The sequence below is a fragment of the Formica exsecta genome, unplaced genomic scaffold (genome assembly GCF_003651465.1).
Source record: "Formica exsecta isolate Colony F162 unplaced genomic scaffold, ASM365146v1 scaffold72, whole genome shotgun sequence".
Lineage (NCBI taxonomy): Eukaryota > Metazoa > Arthropoda > Insecta > Hymenoptera > Formicidae > Formica > Formica exsecta.
The window spans coordinates 7,160,475-7,177,155 of record NW_021853485.1 but is presented as its reverse complement, the minus strand read 5'-3'; the positions used below and the strand labels follow the sequence as shown (position 1 = coordinate 7,177,155).

Below are 16,681 nucleotides of genomic sequence, written 5' to 3'. Positions count from 1 at the left end.
TTTTTATTATAAGCATGGAATACCAGACCATCGATAACAGAATTAAGCAATCAGCCGATAAAAGGCAATCGAATTAATGAAGCAATTAATTGCGTTATCTTCTCGAAACTCATATTACTCGTATATATTTGCCCATATTATACTTACATGTCGCGTATGTTTATGTGTAGGTTCGTACGAGTGTGACTCGCGCAAGGACATTGACGTTCGGACTTGTGTGCGGACTTAGATAAGAATCGTGCGACGTTCAGTATCACAATGATCGTCGTGGCAGGTAGATGATTCCGAGCTGGTCCAAAGGCGATATACCTACCGGCGTGTCGCGTTTATGTATCAGCAACACAACAGCAGGTAGGTGCGCTATAGTATACGACGCGGTCCACCGCAAATTTAAGCAGGTATTTAACCCTCCTTAAGCCCAATGACTCCGTAAAGATTGCTGCATTTCCGAATTCCAAACGGAGGAAAGGAAACGTCACACAGTCGTAAAATATTTATTTGCCTGAAGATACTATAAAATGTCTAACAATAAGTACCGTAAAATATAATCGTGTAGATTAAGAATTATCGCTTTATCAAGATTTTTGTTAGAATATCGTCAAGTTTTATCGATTCACGACGGAAGGGATTCCCTCGTACTTGGGGAGATCGATTCCGTCTTCACACGTGGCCGAACCTTTCACCTACCTATGCCGAGTTATGGGAGTACACTCCGATGTTTCCCATCCGTATGGTTATATCTGTATCGTTCGTTCCGGCGTCAATGCGAGCGAATACACACAGTGCTCACCATTCCGATATGATTATGGTTGCAGCTATACATACGAAAGCGAGCGTGCTACGCCCCGCCATGGGTTATTCATGGGATATATAGCCCGGTTCCTACACGTGTTCTCTTACGCCTTTTCTGCTCTGTCCTTCTCCATCTTCTTGTCCTTTTCTTCCTTCCCCGCCCCTCCGTTCCGAACGGTTTACTTTCTCCTTCTTTGTACTTTCGCCTCTCTTCTTGTTCGCTTCTCTTGAACGCACAAACATTTTTCCGCCCACACACTACGATCTGCGAAGAAAGAGCAGTCAAGAAGCACGTATTTTATGCGTGCAGTTATCGGCTCTTTCGCTCTTTCGAGAGTTTTCTCGCGATATACAGGACATATTCCATAAAAAGTAGGAATTGCTAGTGACAAAAAAATATATTCGAGCAGATTCTTCCCCTCGTATAATTTAATTCCCTTAATTGACGTAATATTTTTTCGATTTGATTTAAATCAAACTTCAGAAATACAAACAATTTTCAATTAAAATTTGCTTATTGTTAGTAATATAAATACAAGATGCAATTTAATTAGCATTTATATAAAAATAACATTTAATTTTTCTTTTGATTAAAAAAATTGTATTACTGTTATAATAATATTTTGTGAGAAATTTTTTAAGATTATGACAACTTCGAGTTTTCCTTTTCTGAAGCCCATGGTTTTCTCACGGGAGATGCATTCTCCAAGAAATATGTACACGAGTTCTCATTTTACACCAGCGTTATGTTTTACTTTCTGTAGGCTCTGAAAAGGGCTGGCGCCGCGACACTCTTGAGCAGAATTGAGTCCTCGATCTCTTAGCGGCCCTCGAGTCGTCGGAAGCCCGTGTCTTTCCACGAGTCGTCGATGTTGTCCCTTTACTATCCTCCCCGCGTCCGCACGCACCCCCTCGTCCCTTTCTCTCTTTCCGTCTCTTCTAACTAAAGTACTCGGTGTCTTTGCCCGACATCGTCTCCTCGTTATCGCCGCCACGAACGGCAATTTCGTCGTTATTATTAGGCCTGCTCGAGGTTGAGCGGGGGTGGTCGTGGAAAGGAACCGTGTGTTTACCCTCTCCAGAGAAACCACTCCAGAACAACCGAGAAGCTCGTGCCATGAGAGCTCGGAGTTTGTAACTCTGCTTAACTGGTTTCTGACGAGCGGTCCATTTCGGAGGAGAGGTTTTAATGCGCGTAGGTGGATTAAATCACAAAAGTCACTGTTAGAATAATGTCTCTTTATTGCTTAGCATATACAGACAGTGAACTCCAATCTTAATTTTAATAGTGAATTATTTTTGAGATGCGGGGAATAATATTATCTAATTTTCTCTCTCATTTCTCTTCGATATTAATTACGATCGATATCTTATCACTTTAATTGATCATTAATATTTTTACCTTATTCTACTCATCAAATTCAACGGCATAACTAATATTAATAACTAATACGGTTATCCATCTTAAGTTACATTTTATATATTTTATGTGCTTCGAGATAACACATGTGAATTAAATAATATATCAGAGGGGCTTAACGCGTAGCGTAACACGCCTGATCACTTGGCCGCGGCGCCAGTCGTACGCAGAGACCCGCGATAGAATCAGTCTCACTGATGTCGGTATACTCGGCCTTAGAATCGCCACCGAAGGCGAACCCGATCGTTCCGCGTGGGTGGCCTTCCACCTCCTCCTTCCGACACCGGTGCCCTTCCACCACCGTGGGCTGTGTACGGTGGCGTGGTGTACGGTGGTGTGTTCGCGCAGACCTCTCTTCTCCTCGGATGATGAATGACCCTCGCGTACCCCCCTCTCTTATGGTTCGCACCCTGTCGTGGCCCTACCGGCTCTCCGCATCTACCTTCAACCAACGCGTTCGTCCGCCCTCTCCTCCCCTCTTTTCACTCCACTCCACCTTGATATTTCCTTCCCCTCCCGCATTTCCCTGGTCTTCCCTCCCCCCGCCCCCTGCTTCCCCGTCATCGAGCAGCCTCGCAACACGGCGGGTCTCGCTCGCTTCCTCTCTCCTACCGCCAGCTCGCTTGTTTTATTTCTCGTTTATTTTTCCCACCCGCGAATCGTCGAGATGCAATTTGCATCCGAGCTGCTGCTGCTGCTGTTGCCGCCGTCCCAGCCGGTTGCCTCGAGCAACAATCGGCGTAGAAATTGTGCGACTCGCCAGGGAAAATTGTTGCGTCAGCGAAAAGAAAATTTTATTAATTCTGATCGAGATTGTAAGCGATTGATACGAATTGATCTTATATTATACGAAGCACGAAAATATATCGCAACAACGTTTGCTACAAATTTCGCCGATAAATGGTCATTACTGCGATTGTAAATTCGTTATGGTGATTTAAATCGATATTTATTATCGATGCGTTGCATTAATAATAAGTTAATTTATCCCTATCGCGATAGTATCCGTAAGTTACAATATAGCAATGTCATTCGAATTTCGAAATACATTCACGCAGGTTCCCCGAATGCGCGCGACGTCGATATTTACGCGTGACAAAACACGTTCGCGCGTGATGATCGCCCCACGAAAGCATCATCCCGAATCCACACTGCGGCCACTGCAGTCATAATACCCGTTTAACACAGCGCGCTTTAAGTAGACCCACACGACTTTGAAGCGCGACCGCGCGCACGCAGTTAAGTGGATACAGTCGTAGTCCGTTAAATGGCGAACTTTACAGCGAGTGACGACTGTGAAAGGCGACGGTGACACGTCCCAGCAGCCGTCTTAAAAAACACCGAGGGTAGTCGCGCGGTAGAAGGGGGGGGGGAGGAGGGGAGGAGGGGAGAGAATTGTCCCGGGGAACCGGCTCGTTCCTGCGGTTCACGAGAGAGACGACTTGACGACTTGCGCGAGCGAGCTGGCTCCTCTTTCCAGCTACCTGAAGGCGATCCGTGAGATGAAAGAGGAGAGGCGCGCGGAGGGCGACGACCGTCGTTCGGGCTTCATATTTTATGTTTTAGGGGGCCCTTTATGCGCTCGACTACTGGGAGCACCCAGCGTGTCGAATAGAATTCGGAAGGCCGGGTTACATACGATAGGTATTTTGACATGCCCGAGAAATTAGTATAATAAAGGGGGCTAGAGGTAAAGCGCCCCTGAGTGCCTAAACACACGCCGTAAATCTCCCCCCCCCCTTCCCCCCCTATTCGCCGGTACTCTTACCGAGGCATCCGCGTACGCACACGTCGTTCAGGTCGCCGTCGAAATTGTTTCGTCGAGATCCACTTTGATGGCGTTTGATCGATCGAGATGCGTCTCTCTCTCTCTCTCTCTCTCGGACGCGGACGCTGTTATTTCTAACGGTTCCCGTTGCGTCTTTGAATGTTCTCTATACGGTGGTTTTATTACCCGCTCGCCCCACGTAACGTCTATCCATCTTTTGCGTTCTTCCGTTCTTCACCGCAACCGCGTTCTCGTCGTTCGCTTTTGACGATAATGCTCGCGGAATTCGATCGCGTTTTATACCGCTCTCCGTTTTACCGCGGCGAATATCCGCGATACGTGTCCTGAGTGAAAATTCGCCGCGGAGATACCTAAATATACGGCGGAGACACGAATTTCTGGAACGCTGATGAGATGCGGCGGAACGTCGACAATGTAGTTAGTAACATGATTATTAATCTGTAGTAATAAAAAATGCTAATATTGTTAATAAACACTACTGTGATAAATATGTATATATATATAATTTTAGGCGAAGCGCGTTTTAAAACCTCAGCTGCAACCGCCGTTTAAGAAAATTACAAAATATCTATATCTACTTTTTATAAAATAAATTTATCGAGAAAATCTCTAGAATGTGTATCTATTCTCCATTTTCCATGTAGAGAACAAAGAGTTTCGCCTTCGCATATAATTCCGTAAACGATATATTGTTTATAGAAATTATTATGAGCGACAAGTATAACCACTTGCGGTAAGAACGGTTAAATAGGAGAGTTTACACTGTGGAAGAGCAAAGAGAGACGAGTCATAACTTCTAGAAGATGGAAATCGCGATGAGGGAAGTATCAATCATGTCGCAAGTGATGGAAAGGTTGGCATAATTCCGGTGTAACGACGGAACACGTGAGTCAGCGTCAAACGGAAATTCTACACGGAAGAGACATACGCGTATACATATATATATATATATAGTTCAGCTTTAACGCTCTTCTCGAAGATACAATCTTTTTCGCGCGTAAATTGCAGTGTACGACTGGCATAAACGGAGATAATACACTGTCGACGATTGTTACTTTGTAATAGTCGTCGATAGCGGATTCTTATGATTATTCCCGGCACAAGCGACCCTCGTTCATCTCTTCAATCTTCCAAACGGCTCGCGAAAGCTTTTAACCACGTATTACGTGCCGGTGCATCTCACCACCACCGTCGAGGCGTGTCTTAAATAAATTCTCCTCGCGCTATCGCTGCCTTCTCCGAGGAAATCAAACGGCGTAGGGTACAACCTCTCTTTGTCAGCGGATGTAATCGTGTACATAATGCTGTTTGAGCTGCGATTAATCTTCCACAATCTCTCAATTTTCATATTCGATCGAATAACATTGAAGCGCTTGTTAAACTTGACATTGACAACAATTGACACCCTTAATTATATAATCATTAACTTAACCATTTGTCCGGTCTTTTCCTTACATAAGATAAATTGATTAAATAAAGCATTTACACACATTTATGTATACATATATAAGCCAAGAGTATTATCTTCTCGAGTTAATCAATAGACAATAAATCACATGTGATTCTCGTTAGAGCTTTTTCCGGTTCCATCTTACGCCACTGCGAGGGTACATACGTAGATACGTATACGCGAACGCCGGCCATCCGGCGCGAGAGGTCGGATCGATCTCTCTTTCGTCGTTTGCGCGCGGCCACCGTGTCGCTGCCACGCCACTCCGCGATACCAACGTCGCCGTCGAGATAGACTCCGGTGGTGGGGACCGACGGTGTCAGTTTACGATGGTGGTGTGGCGGCGACGGATGTGGCTGATTCCTCGGGGTGTGGCGTGCGAAGAGCGAGAGCGAGGGCCCTTTCTGCACGCGCCGCCTTCGCCGCATGGATGTTGTGCGCGCTCACGCACCTCTCCGGGACACGGTCACGTGACCCCCCCCCCCCCCCCCCCCGTCACGACGGGGGCATAAAGAGAGATAGAGGCCCGTGTTCGGGTTCGAGAAAGGCACCGGCAAGGCCCCGCCTAAACAGCCGGTCGATACGTGCGCGCGCAAACGTCACCGCTCACCGTAAGCTGTATCCACGCTGGCGCGGATACTACCCCTGCCCTTGCGTGACGCAGAGTAGTGGGGTAGTCGGTGCGCGTGGGAGGAAGAACGACGGTCCAGTGAAGTTCGGGAAGTCGAGGAGCGCAGACGCGTTGTGCGCTGCGCCGTTTCTCGTAATCTAATAACAGTATTAATAATCAGCGACGACGACGGGAGACACGACAATCGCAACGACGACGATCTTTAAACGACGTGGCGATCGCAATCAGCTGTGGCGTGATAGTGAAATCGGCGGGGAAAGACTCGCGATAACAGAGGTAATCGCGCGCGTTCGCGGCTACCTGTGAAAAATTCCGGCGGGAGGTGCCTCCTCTCTCTCTCTCTCTCTCTCTCTCTCTCTCTCTCTCTCTCGTTGCCGCAGGTCATCATGTTGACACGAACGAGCGCCTGATGATAGAAAGAGGGCGAAGTGGGTGGTGAGGAGAGGACAAGCGGAAGGGACTAGAGTGCCGACGGAAGCTTGATATGCCTTGTCGCGAGTGAGGGTGTTGATTTTCTCGACTTTTCCGAAGAGGAGAGAAAAAGTGGACGATCTCTCGACGGTGAGATAAACCGCGACGGGGACGAAGATCGGTCGGGAGCGAGAAGAGACTAAACGCGTAAGAGTAAGAGTGTCGTCGGGGAGGGATGCCTACGAAGGGGGAGAGGGGAAAAGCGACGGACTTCAGCATCGCGGCCATCATGGCGCCCGGGGGTCCGTCCTTCGGGCATTACCACCTGCAGGGCATCGGCAACGCTGCTGCCACCGCTGACACCAACCTGGAATGCCCGACTGGCAAAGGATTCGTGGTTGATTCGACGCTGGATCATCGTGAGTACATTTATACGAATATGAAAAGCGTCTTTTTCGGAGAAAATCGCTTCTTTCGTAGTTTTTAACACGGGTGTCGCAGGTCGATTATACTTGTCAAATACAATTTTTATAATGCGTATATATCATTTATGGAAACAAACATGGGATTATAAATACACATGAAAAATTGGACATGTGTGATATGATTTGTTTTTGATCAAATTATATATACCTGAAATTATGGCAGGTAAAAATAATTGTGAAAAGTTGCAGATATAGAGCATTACTTTTCATTTACTTATCGATAATAATTATCTAGATAACAGTAGCAGATTTTGGCATTCCAAAGTCTTTAGATTTAGATGATATACGATTTGGAGGGCTTGTACAATGCAGGCGCTAGAGGTGTGCATTTATTATTTAATAGAAAGTTCGCCACTAATAAATAACATTAATCTTACGAATTATTTGTTATTGAAATATTGAATATGACTGACATAAGTTTAATCTATTAAGTAACAAAGATAAAAGAATTGACAAAAAAGTGAGTTTTAAATACATCTTGAGGATATTATATTGTTTCAAATATTATTTATTGTGTTTGAAACAATTAGAAGCGCAGCAAAATCGCACTTATTTTCTCCGCCGCTATTATATAACATTATATAGTATTATATAAAAGCCTTTTATATAAAAGCCTTTATAATCAACATTATATCTCGCAGCGCGAAAGTTAATTCGAGGCGATTTTGAGGCACGTCAAAGTCAACAAGAAAAACATGCGTGCCTTTATAAACAATTCTGTATGAGACGAACTATTTTATTATCTCCTTATAACAACATACAATAACAAAAAAAGTCACACGGATACAACGAATTTGTCAATCAGAAATTGAGGCGGTCTTTTATCATTAATCGACATGTTTCATACATTTGTACGTTTTGGCTCTTAAATTCAAAGTGGAGTCACTGGAAAACTTTGAAATCAATTGTTTTCTTTTTTCCGAGCTTTGAAACATTTAAAGCGACATTTATATTTTGACATTTAACGCGCGAGAGAATAGGAGTATCTCGCGACAATGGTAAGTGTGAGAAAGAAACTATCGCAAATGTAACGTGGATGCAGAAAGAAATGAAGTTGAGATAGAAATGTCAAACATTCAAGTAGATAAATGCGATTACGGCTTGTTTCGAGTATTGCTGCCGGCAATGTAGTCGTAAACAATGGAACACACCTTACAACATTGTTGTAAAACAATTTAATCGTATCTGAAATAAGTCTTAATTTCATACAGTTGAAAAGGAAAATCGTGTTTGAGAATATTTATTAATCCGTAATTTTTTTTAACTACCGTCTTCTTCATACTAAGATAGCATTCTCTCTCATCTATATTTAATAAATTGTACTTTAAAAGCTCTAATAATAATTTTATGCCAAACCAAAATATCTGTCATTTTTTGCTTGGAAGTATAAATACTTATTATCATTAAAATCAAAGATTTGAGATAGATTTTCGCTTACATCAGAACGTTATCGCTTATGCATCTACCGAAATGAATAGTTTTACATTATAGAAAATTAGCTTCTCATACGATCATGCACACACCAGTCATCAAAATAACTCGTTTCGTATTAACACAATATCGCGCAGCGTTCATGCATATTTCAAATTTTTACACAACTTATATTTTTCTCTGTAAATACGTTTTTTGTGAACATTATGATGACAGCCTCGTTTGTTTATTGTTTGAAATATTTAGTCTATCTTGAAATTCACCGACACGCACAACATGAACTAATGAACACTTTGTAATAAATAAATCAGTGCAAATTATTTATGCAAATCCTAAAATTTATAAAATTTTCTTCTCGACTCTTTTTCAGCGTTCATGCATATTTCAAATTTTTACACAACTTATATTTTTCTCTGTAAATACGTTTTTTGTGTACATTATGATGACACGCACAACATGAACTAATGAACACTTTGTAATAAATAAATCAGTGCAAATTATTTATGCAAATCCTAAAATTTATAAAATTTTCTTCTCGACTCTTTAAAAAAAAAAAAAGAATTTGTCTGTTAAAAGCTTTCATTATACATGTATCTAACACATCTCTTAATTCTAATTTTTTAATTCTTATTATTATTTCTACTTTTAATATTTTGAGAAACAACACATATATCGTTATATGTCATCACGGAAAATTCGATTAAGTGAATCAAATTATCTCGTGGTTGTTGGCGCCGCAATAAAAGCCTGTTCGGGTTACAAAAGGTTAAATTACGAGTTCATCTTAGGGTAACTCGGTTTACGACTTAACGACCTTATTTAGAGTTTGTTGCTGTAGAATGGTCTGTCCACATTACGACGCACTTTTCTATCCGACGGCTTGCAGTTCGTTCGAATCAACTAGCTATTCGCATTTCTTAACTCCAACATTTTACCTATTAGCATAAATATTGAAATATTGCTGGTTTAATAGTGAAATGAGCAAATATAATTAAGTCTCTAATCATGTTTATCTCCGATGATGTATCCGCGTTAACGTTTTTCAAATGCAGTTGATTGTTATCTATGCTGATAATTTTAAAAATCAGGCAAATGTTATTAGAAGCGTCGACTTTTATATTCAAATTTTTAATATCTCGAATTAAAAATTTGAATATGAAAATGTAAGCATTTTCGAAATCTTGGATCCTTAAACCTTTAAGCTTTTCTCTCTTTAATTACTAATAAAAATACGAATATTATTTTTCTCAAGAAATATTCATTATTAATTAAACTCATATATACTCGCGTAAAATCAAACATCAATAAGACAATATTAAAACTAAATAAGCAGCACGAAATATAAATAAAAATATATACATATATAATTTGTTTAATAAAAGGTTTAGAAAATATTTTCTTATAAGAGTGTATATTGCAATAATTTAAAATGCAAAATAGATCTCTCTCTCTCTCTCTATATATATATATATATGTCTTTTTTTTCCAAGTTTTTTTTTATATCTAAATTACAATTAACTTTAGCGTAATTTTCGCGAGATGTAGAGATCTTGTCGAGCCTCACTGGTAACAATAAGACTCTCATCCTATATGTTACAGCCCAATTTTATCCCGGTGCACCGGTACATCGGTCTAGAACGAGAGTGCTGATCGCGCGCTGTCCCGTTAATTAGGAATATACGATTAATCAGCGCGAGCGCGTCGGAAAAAAATGCGTCGCCTGGCAAGCCGAGCGATAATTAGCGTCCGAAATAGCAATTCGTGCAACTCATGCAGCGGGAACGCCGGGCCGCTGCTGTGAGCGGCGAATCGCTGCCAACAAATTGCACGTAAATTTTACCTGTTCGCACCAGAATTAACGAGCATGCGTTAGACGCTCGCTAAGCAGATGGTGATCTAGAGAGATCAAATTCTCGAGTCTTCGCGCGAATCCGCAAATTTATGGCGCTTTTCCGTGACGAAAAAAGCTCAATGCAAATTGGATATGAGATTCGTAGCCAAGAAATGTACATATATAGAACTATAAAATTATGTAAGCAACACTTTGTTATTCCTGACATAAACATGACTGAATTCAATGGAAGATTTTATCTCCAAATGATTTGAGTTGGAGAATTGTGTGTGTGTGTGTGTGTGTGTGTGTGTGTTGTAAGGTGGGATTATTATTTTTCTAGAGAAAAATGTTGAAAAATTGAGTTGAAAAATAAAATTATTATTTCTCTCTTATATATGTTTCTTATACATATAATTAAAATAGGGAAAAGGGAGGAGATGAAAACTAGAAGATAAAATTGAGATCATTATAAATAGAAATAGAAATAAATATAGAAATATAGCAATTTTAAATTCTTAAGTCGAAGGTTTATTTAAAAAAAAACGTCATATATCATACATTGTAGATATGTAGTTAATGTTTTGCTTCCTCATGAGTTATAAAATTCCGAAATCTCAATTAAATATATTAGTAAAACTTACATCGTAAAGATCGCGGTTGATGAGATTTACGCATTTAATTATAAAAAGTCGGAAGACGCGTGCATGCACGAATATGGAAATCGCCAACAGACGTAGCATGTGCTATCCGCCATTCCGAGACTGTCGTCGCACGCATATATTTTTCACCGTAGCTACCAGCATTGCAAAATTATTATCGCGTGTGAGTTTTCATCATGGTTGTAGTAACGAATATAATTTTCAATGTGTGCGGTGTAATTATAAATCTACGCGAGATAAGGCAATTACAAAATTGCGAGATAACGCATGTGTTAATATATTCGAATAAAGATCGCAGCAATCGGTATGTGTGTATTTTATTCTTTTTTTCAGTGGTTGTAAAAAGTTATTTACAATTTAATTTTTTTTTTTTTTTACTTGTAACACTTAAGAGAATTACGCAAATACGATTTACATTAATTTTATATGTACTCAAAAATACATTTCAACTGCAGAGAGACGTTACAAGGGCAATTCAAGGCAATGAAAGAAATTTGTAATTTATTCGTATTAAACCATTTTTAATATTTATTTCTTTTTTTATATTTCCTGCGTTCGATAATAGCACCTCTACAGGTTGATAAGATCTTATCTCTTATTACTCGCATCAGGAGATGCATAATCGCAGAAAGAAGCGTTAGAAAGCGCGATAAAAGAAAGCGAGCCGCAGACAGATAGAGCGAGAGAGAGAGAGAGAGAGAGAGAGATATGAAGAAGATGCGCATTTTTCCATGTGACCTGCACTTTTATATCGCTCGCATAAATTGCCCGGCGTGTTTTTGTCATCGGGTAAAGATTCTTCCACCGCCTTTCGGTCAGTAATAACATCAGCTTAATGATGCCATTACGCTCGCCGCCGGCAATCCGACGGATTCTTAAAGCTCGCCGCGCGCTCGCAAGCTCTTTTTTCGTAACTTCTCGAGAAGTGGAAATGCATTAAATACCGGTTGCACGCGGTTTGGAATCCGTGATATCGTTCGTAATCGTCTCTGGCGAATATATATTATTACGCACGCGAAAAAGACGCGGCGCGAAGGATTCGTTGGTTTAACCCAGATTTAAATTGATTGCGAGGCGCGATGCGAGATGCTTATAAGATCCTTGCTCCTTTTTTCCCCCTCTTTTCTGTTCTCTGCTTCTCGGACATCCTCGTGGATCGTGCCGTTTTTGCGTTACTTTCGAGATCGAGTACGCGCTTCCTGCGTGCGTGCGCGAGATGCGAAACCGGTTCGCGCTATACTCGATATCTTCTCGCGCGCTTCCTCATCTAATTTCCCAGCTAGCGAAATCGGATTCGCTCGTCCGTCTCTCTTGCATGCGCGAAATTAGCGGATCCGTTACACAAAACCGGTTTAAACCCTCTCCCGTCTCGGGAGTACGTGTGGCCCTACGTATTTGGAGAAGAGTGTACCTCGGATTAAGGAATTATGTAAAAATTCGCGCGTATCTCCGATAAGACTGGCTTATTAATTACCAAATTATACAAAGTGTTGGAGATATAATGTCGTCTTTCATACATACGAGAAACCAAACTACACTGTCATAATTTTGGGATGGAAGACATAAAGACATAAAGTGTAGACTAGATAAAAACCTAGCCTTTTTTCATCACGCTTATATTTAATTATCTAAAGAGACATTCACAAATTTCTTTTTTTACACATTTTTTATTCACTATTCAAAATTTTAAATATGTACAGAATTTATGAAGCAGAAAAAAAGGATGGGAAAGAGATTATTGAAACTTTAGTTCCTCTCAAACTCTTTAAATACGGCAGCTGTTTTCCATGTGAGATCCAGATTGGTGTAAAATACATTCTCGGTTAGTTGGAAATCTAATAAACTTTGCGCGAAAATAACGTGACGTGAAAATAACTCTGTCCCAAAAATAACTCGCGCATAATTTAATCGTCATGCGAAATCTCTTAAGACTAATCTAATCTTGATAGAGGAGTGTCACATACTTGGTCTACACCATCTCCATGCGGCGAAGTAATTAGCCGCGAAACGGAATTCTGTTTGCGTGATCGAGCAGCGACGCGTTACGCGATCTAAATGAAATGCGATTTATTCTCAACACGCTTCTAATCCATTGGTAATAATTGTAATGGCATCATTGAGAAACGGACTAATGTCGATTTTATACACGCTACATTTTTTATGCCGCGTTTCCGCCGACGCGTGTCGATTATTTCTTTCGAAGTACCCTAATTAATAGCTATCATACTTTGCCACCGGATCACATCAGCATTAAACGCGAATGCAAAATGATACGTTCTCACCGCGATTTGTCCGTTTCTCTCTTATTCTCTCGGTTAAACTGTAATTATCATAGTTTTTCCTAGTATAATCATAGTATCACACATTACGCATACTTTGAAGATTGTTTTTCCTTCAAATAGCGATAATCTATAAATAATTATGACAATCAGATCATTGTTCCAGCCACATAGATATAATTAAAAGAAAATATTATATAGTGGAATTTTCCATATTTTTGAAAATTATCAAAATTAGAGTAGGCCATAGCTCTTTCTCTCTCTCTCTCTCTCTCTCTTGCCTAAAACGACAATATGAAATCCACCTGTGATTCGCGGGAGGTATTCGATTCTGAATGAAACGATTTCCCGGTATCCCTCCTGCGCGGAATTGGAATTGGAGCTTGACTCATACCTGCGACGGCGCACGTTTCTTTCTCTCCTTTTTTTTCGCCGGGATAAAAAACGGCGATTCCGGTAACGCGATCGTTATTCGGGTCGCGCCTGTGTCGATCCTCTCGAGCGACGTCCTTCGAAAGCGAGGCCCGGGTGGTGACAGGATTCTGGGTGGTCGGCCGTCGGTCGCGGCAAAAGGAAGCTGACGTCAGTAGCTCTCGGTCATATTTCTTCTGGCCTTAAAAGATCACGTGGAACACGGGACCACCTTCTCGCGCGCGCGAGCATATACACTCTGGGACCGCACTCTCTTTCTCTCTCTATCTCTCTTTCTCTTTCCATCTTCTTCTGTGTACTGCCCGGAAAGCTTCCGGTAAAGCATTCATCCTACACTGTTGTGTTGCTTTATAGGCACGTGTGCCTGTATGCGAGATTTAGGCTCTTTAAGTCACCATCGGACCCGTGCCCGTTTTTCATGCGACACGTTCCATAGCTCCGAAATTGCGTTCGAATTTATTTGCCATTTATTCTTGTTAACGCTAGAGAAATGGCAAAACCAAGACAGAGAGAAAGCGAAAAAAAATCTTTTGTAACAAGTTTGACTACAAATAGAAATGCACATTGTACGATTACAAGATCATTAATATATGTGGAGAGAGAATATATTCAACATACATCTAAATAATTAAACAATGTTTCTGGAAAAGATTATCTTTTGCCTAAAAGGTACATTCTCTCTTGAAGTTTTTGTTTTAATCAATTACCATTAACCGCGTTGTTGTCTGCACATTGTTCCACGTAATACTTTTTAAGTCGTATAGAATCACACTTTGGAACGGAGCAAAGCGCGTCGTCGATGTAAAAGTTAGATTTTCAGCCGGGAAGTCGATTGTTCGCAAATTAACGAGCGATGCCAGGGCACGATGCACACGCCTGGGTAATTTTGCCGTGCGTGACGTCGCGGAAGACCGACGGCGAGGACGACGACGACAACGACGACGACGACGATGCGTTCGCGACTCACGCGAGAGACGCGCGCGTCGAGGTGTTAATTTTAACACACAACGCTGGGCTGTGTGTGTGTGTGTTTTTTTTTTCTTACCTCCATCGAGCGCACGTCCACCGGCTGTTCTCGCGCCATCGCGCGTACTTTTTGCCCTCGTCCTCATAGTGGCGTGCGATGGCTCAATAACGAAATTCGAGCGATTTTGCAACCTCGTGAAAAGGAGAAAATAAAATAAAAGATTGCCGCGCGCGTATATATGCGTGCCGAGCGCCTCTTTACACGTAACTCGCGAGAGCGACGTGACACGCGTGCCGCAATGCGAACTACGGACGTGGCCTCCGCGCTGTATTATTATTAGCCGGCCGCGTGTGTGCGTGGATGCGTGCACGCAGATGTGCGCGCACGCAACGCGCGAGCAGCACGCGATGCGCGCGATCACGGTGCGCACCTTTTGGCGGTTTATGTTGTTTTCGCGAAATTTGCGTCGACTCGTATTGCACGATTGCAAACCGATACTCTATTTGTTTAATTATTAATTACTTTTTACTCTGTCTTTAAAAATACTTGTCTTTTTTTTCCCTAAAGTTCGATCAATTATGTTTTCATTAGATGCTTCAATATCTTAGAGTATATTGAAATATTTTTTGTTATTGATTACGTCTATTTTTCAATTTGAAAATGCAATATATTCGCTCATTTGACTTTTAGGAGTCGTCCTAAAAATTAAGAATGGAAAACTCTTTGAATTAAGATGATATAGAGTATTTTATCGAAAATATATGTTTGACGAATTTCAAGTAGCGAGGAAGGATATCGTTTCGAGGCGATTAAGAAATCCGGTAGTCGCTCATAAAACTTCATAAAAGGCCTCTCGTTTCGCCTAAACGAAATGCAAATTGTTAAACGCGCGCAACGCGTTATACGAAACGGTGAAAGTAATCGCGTTATGCTTATCGTATCCGTTCATAGAAAATTTAACAAAACCGGTTTGAGCACGTGTGGCGTTCACAAGTAGCACGACGAGGGGAGAAACAACGAAGTAGTTTCAATGTAGTAATCAGAAGCCAGAAAGAAAACGGGAAGCAGCATACACATCAAATTATGTAGTCCCTTCTCTCGCGATCGACGAACGATCGCCGTGAAAGATAGTCGTAGCGACTGATGATCGCCAGTTTTCTGACTCGGCGAGTCGTGTCTCGCATCTTTCTCCGGTCACAAGGTATTCGATCACCCGGGCAGAAACTCGCATCCCGTTTCAACGAAGCGGAAAGAAGCGTGTGTGCCCGGTGACTTATCAAGTCGTTAGCGAGCAACATTGTTTACCACGGAAATGAAAAAGACTAGTCTGTTTTATCGGAAGATCCAAAAATATAATAGAATAGAAACACGTGTATAACGAGAATAATTACTCTTTATCATTTATTTCGAAATCTTTATGGCATCTTATTATTTATATAGTTACACTGAATGCTTTCTTAAAGCTAGGTGAATAATATATAAGCTTGCGGTCTCTTTGTTGCACTAAATATAGGTCGGACTCTCTCTTAATCTTTTGCCGACTCGCAATTTTTACGTTTTCCCGTGCGCATATTACGCACGCACGTGCGTGAGTGAGCTTGCGAGCAACACTGCCACGGATCCAATTTGAGATAAACGCGCACCGGAAGACGCATTGTTCGCGCGGAATAGTACAAATTAACAGATCGATATCGCGATCCCGGCGCAATTAACATTGTGTACACACCGGCACGGCGGCGGGGATCGGCTTTCTTGAAAATCTGACGGTTTAATTAGGCGACGGGCCACCACCTTGTAGCAGATGCGGAGCCCGGTCGATTAATTAACAGGCGGCGGCCCCCGGTATCGTACGGGCTCATCTCGCTCATTTAAATCGACGCGGTTCGCGATAATCGCGCGTCTGCGCCGGGGATATCGTTTCCGCGTCTTTACCACGGCCGGTCGATGGTTGTTTCACCGATAAATCTCGGCTCAATAAGCGGCCCGATCGACGGGTCATAATCTTGCCGAAATCGCCCGCGAAACGAAAGTCTCAACCGGGAAGACAGAGGACTCATTATTAATAATTATGATGGAACATGAAACTATTTATGATAATTAT

General features: G+C 41.7%; 1 protein-coding gene across 2 annotated transcripts in view; it reads left to right on the top strand.

Annotated features, from left to right (window-relative positions):
• Nucleotides 1–255: 255 nt before the first annotated feature.
• LOC115243615 (T-box transcription factor TBX20-like) overlaps nt 256–16,681 on the top strand; it is a 57,478-nt gene continuing 41,052 nt past the window's right edge. The window contains exon 1 of one of the 2 annotated variants that reach the window (XM_029820748.1): nt 256–351. In XM_029820748.1, the coding sequence (XP_029676608.1) occupies nt 279–351 (73 nt within the window). In that variant the 5' untranslated portion in view covers nt 256–278. Of the gene's footprint in view, nt 352–6,063; nt 6,913–16,681 lie in introns of those variants that run through there. The other variant, XM_029820747.1, reaches the window with a different exon arrangement.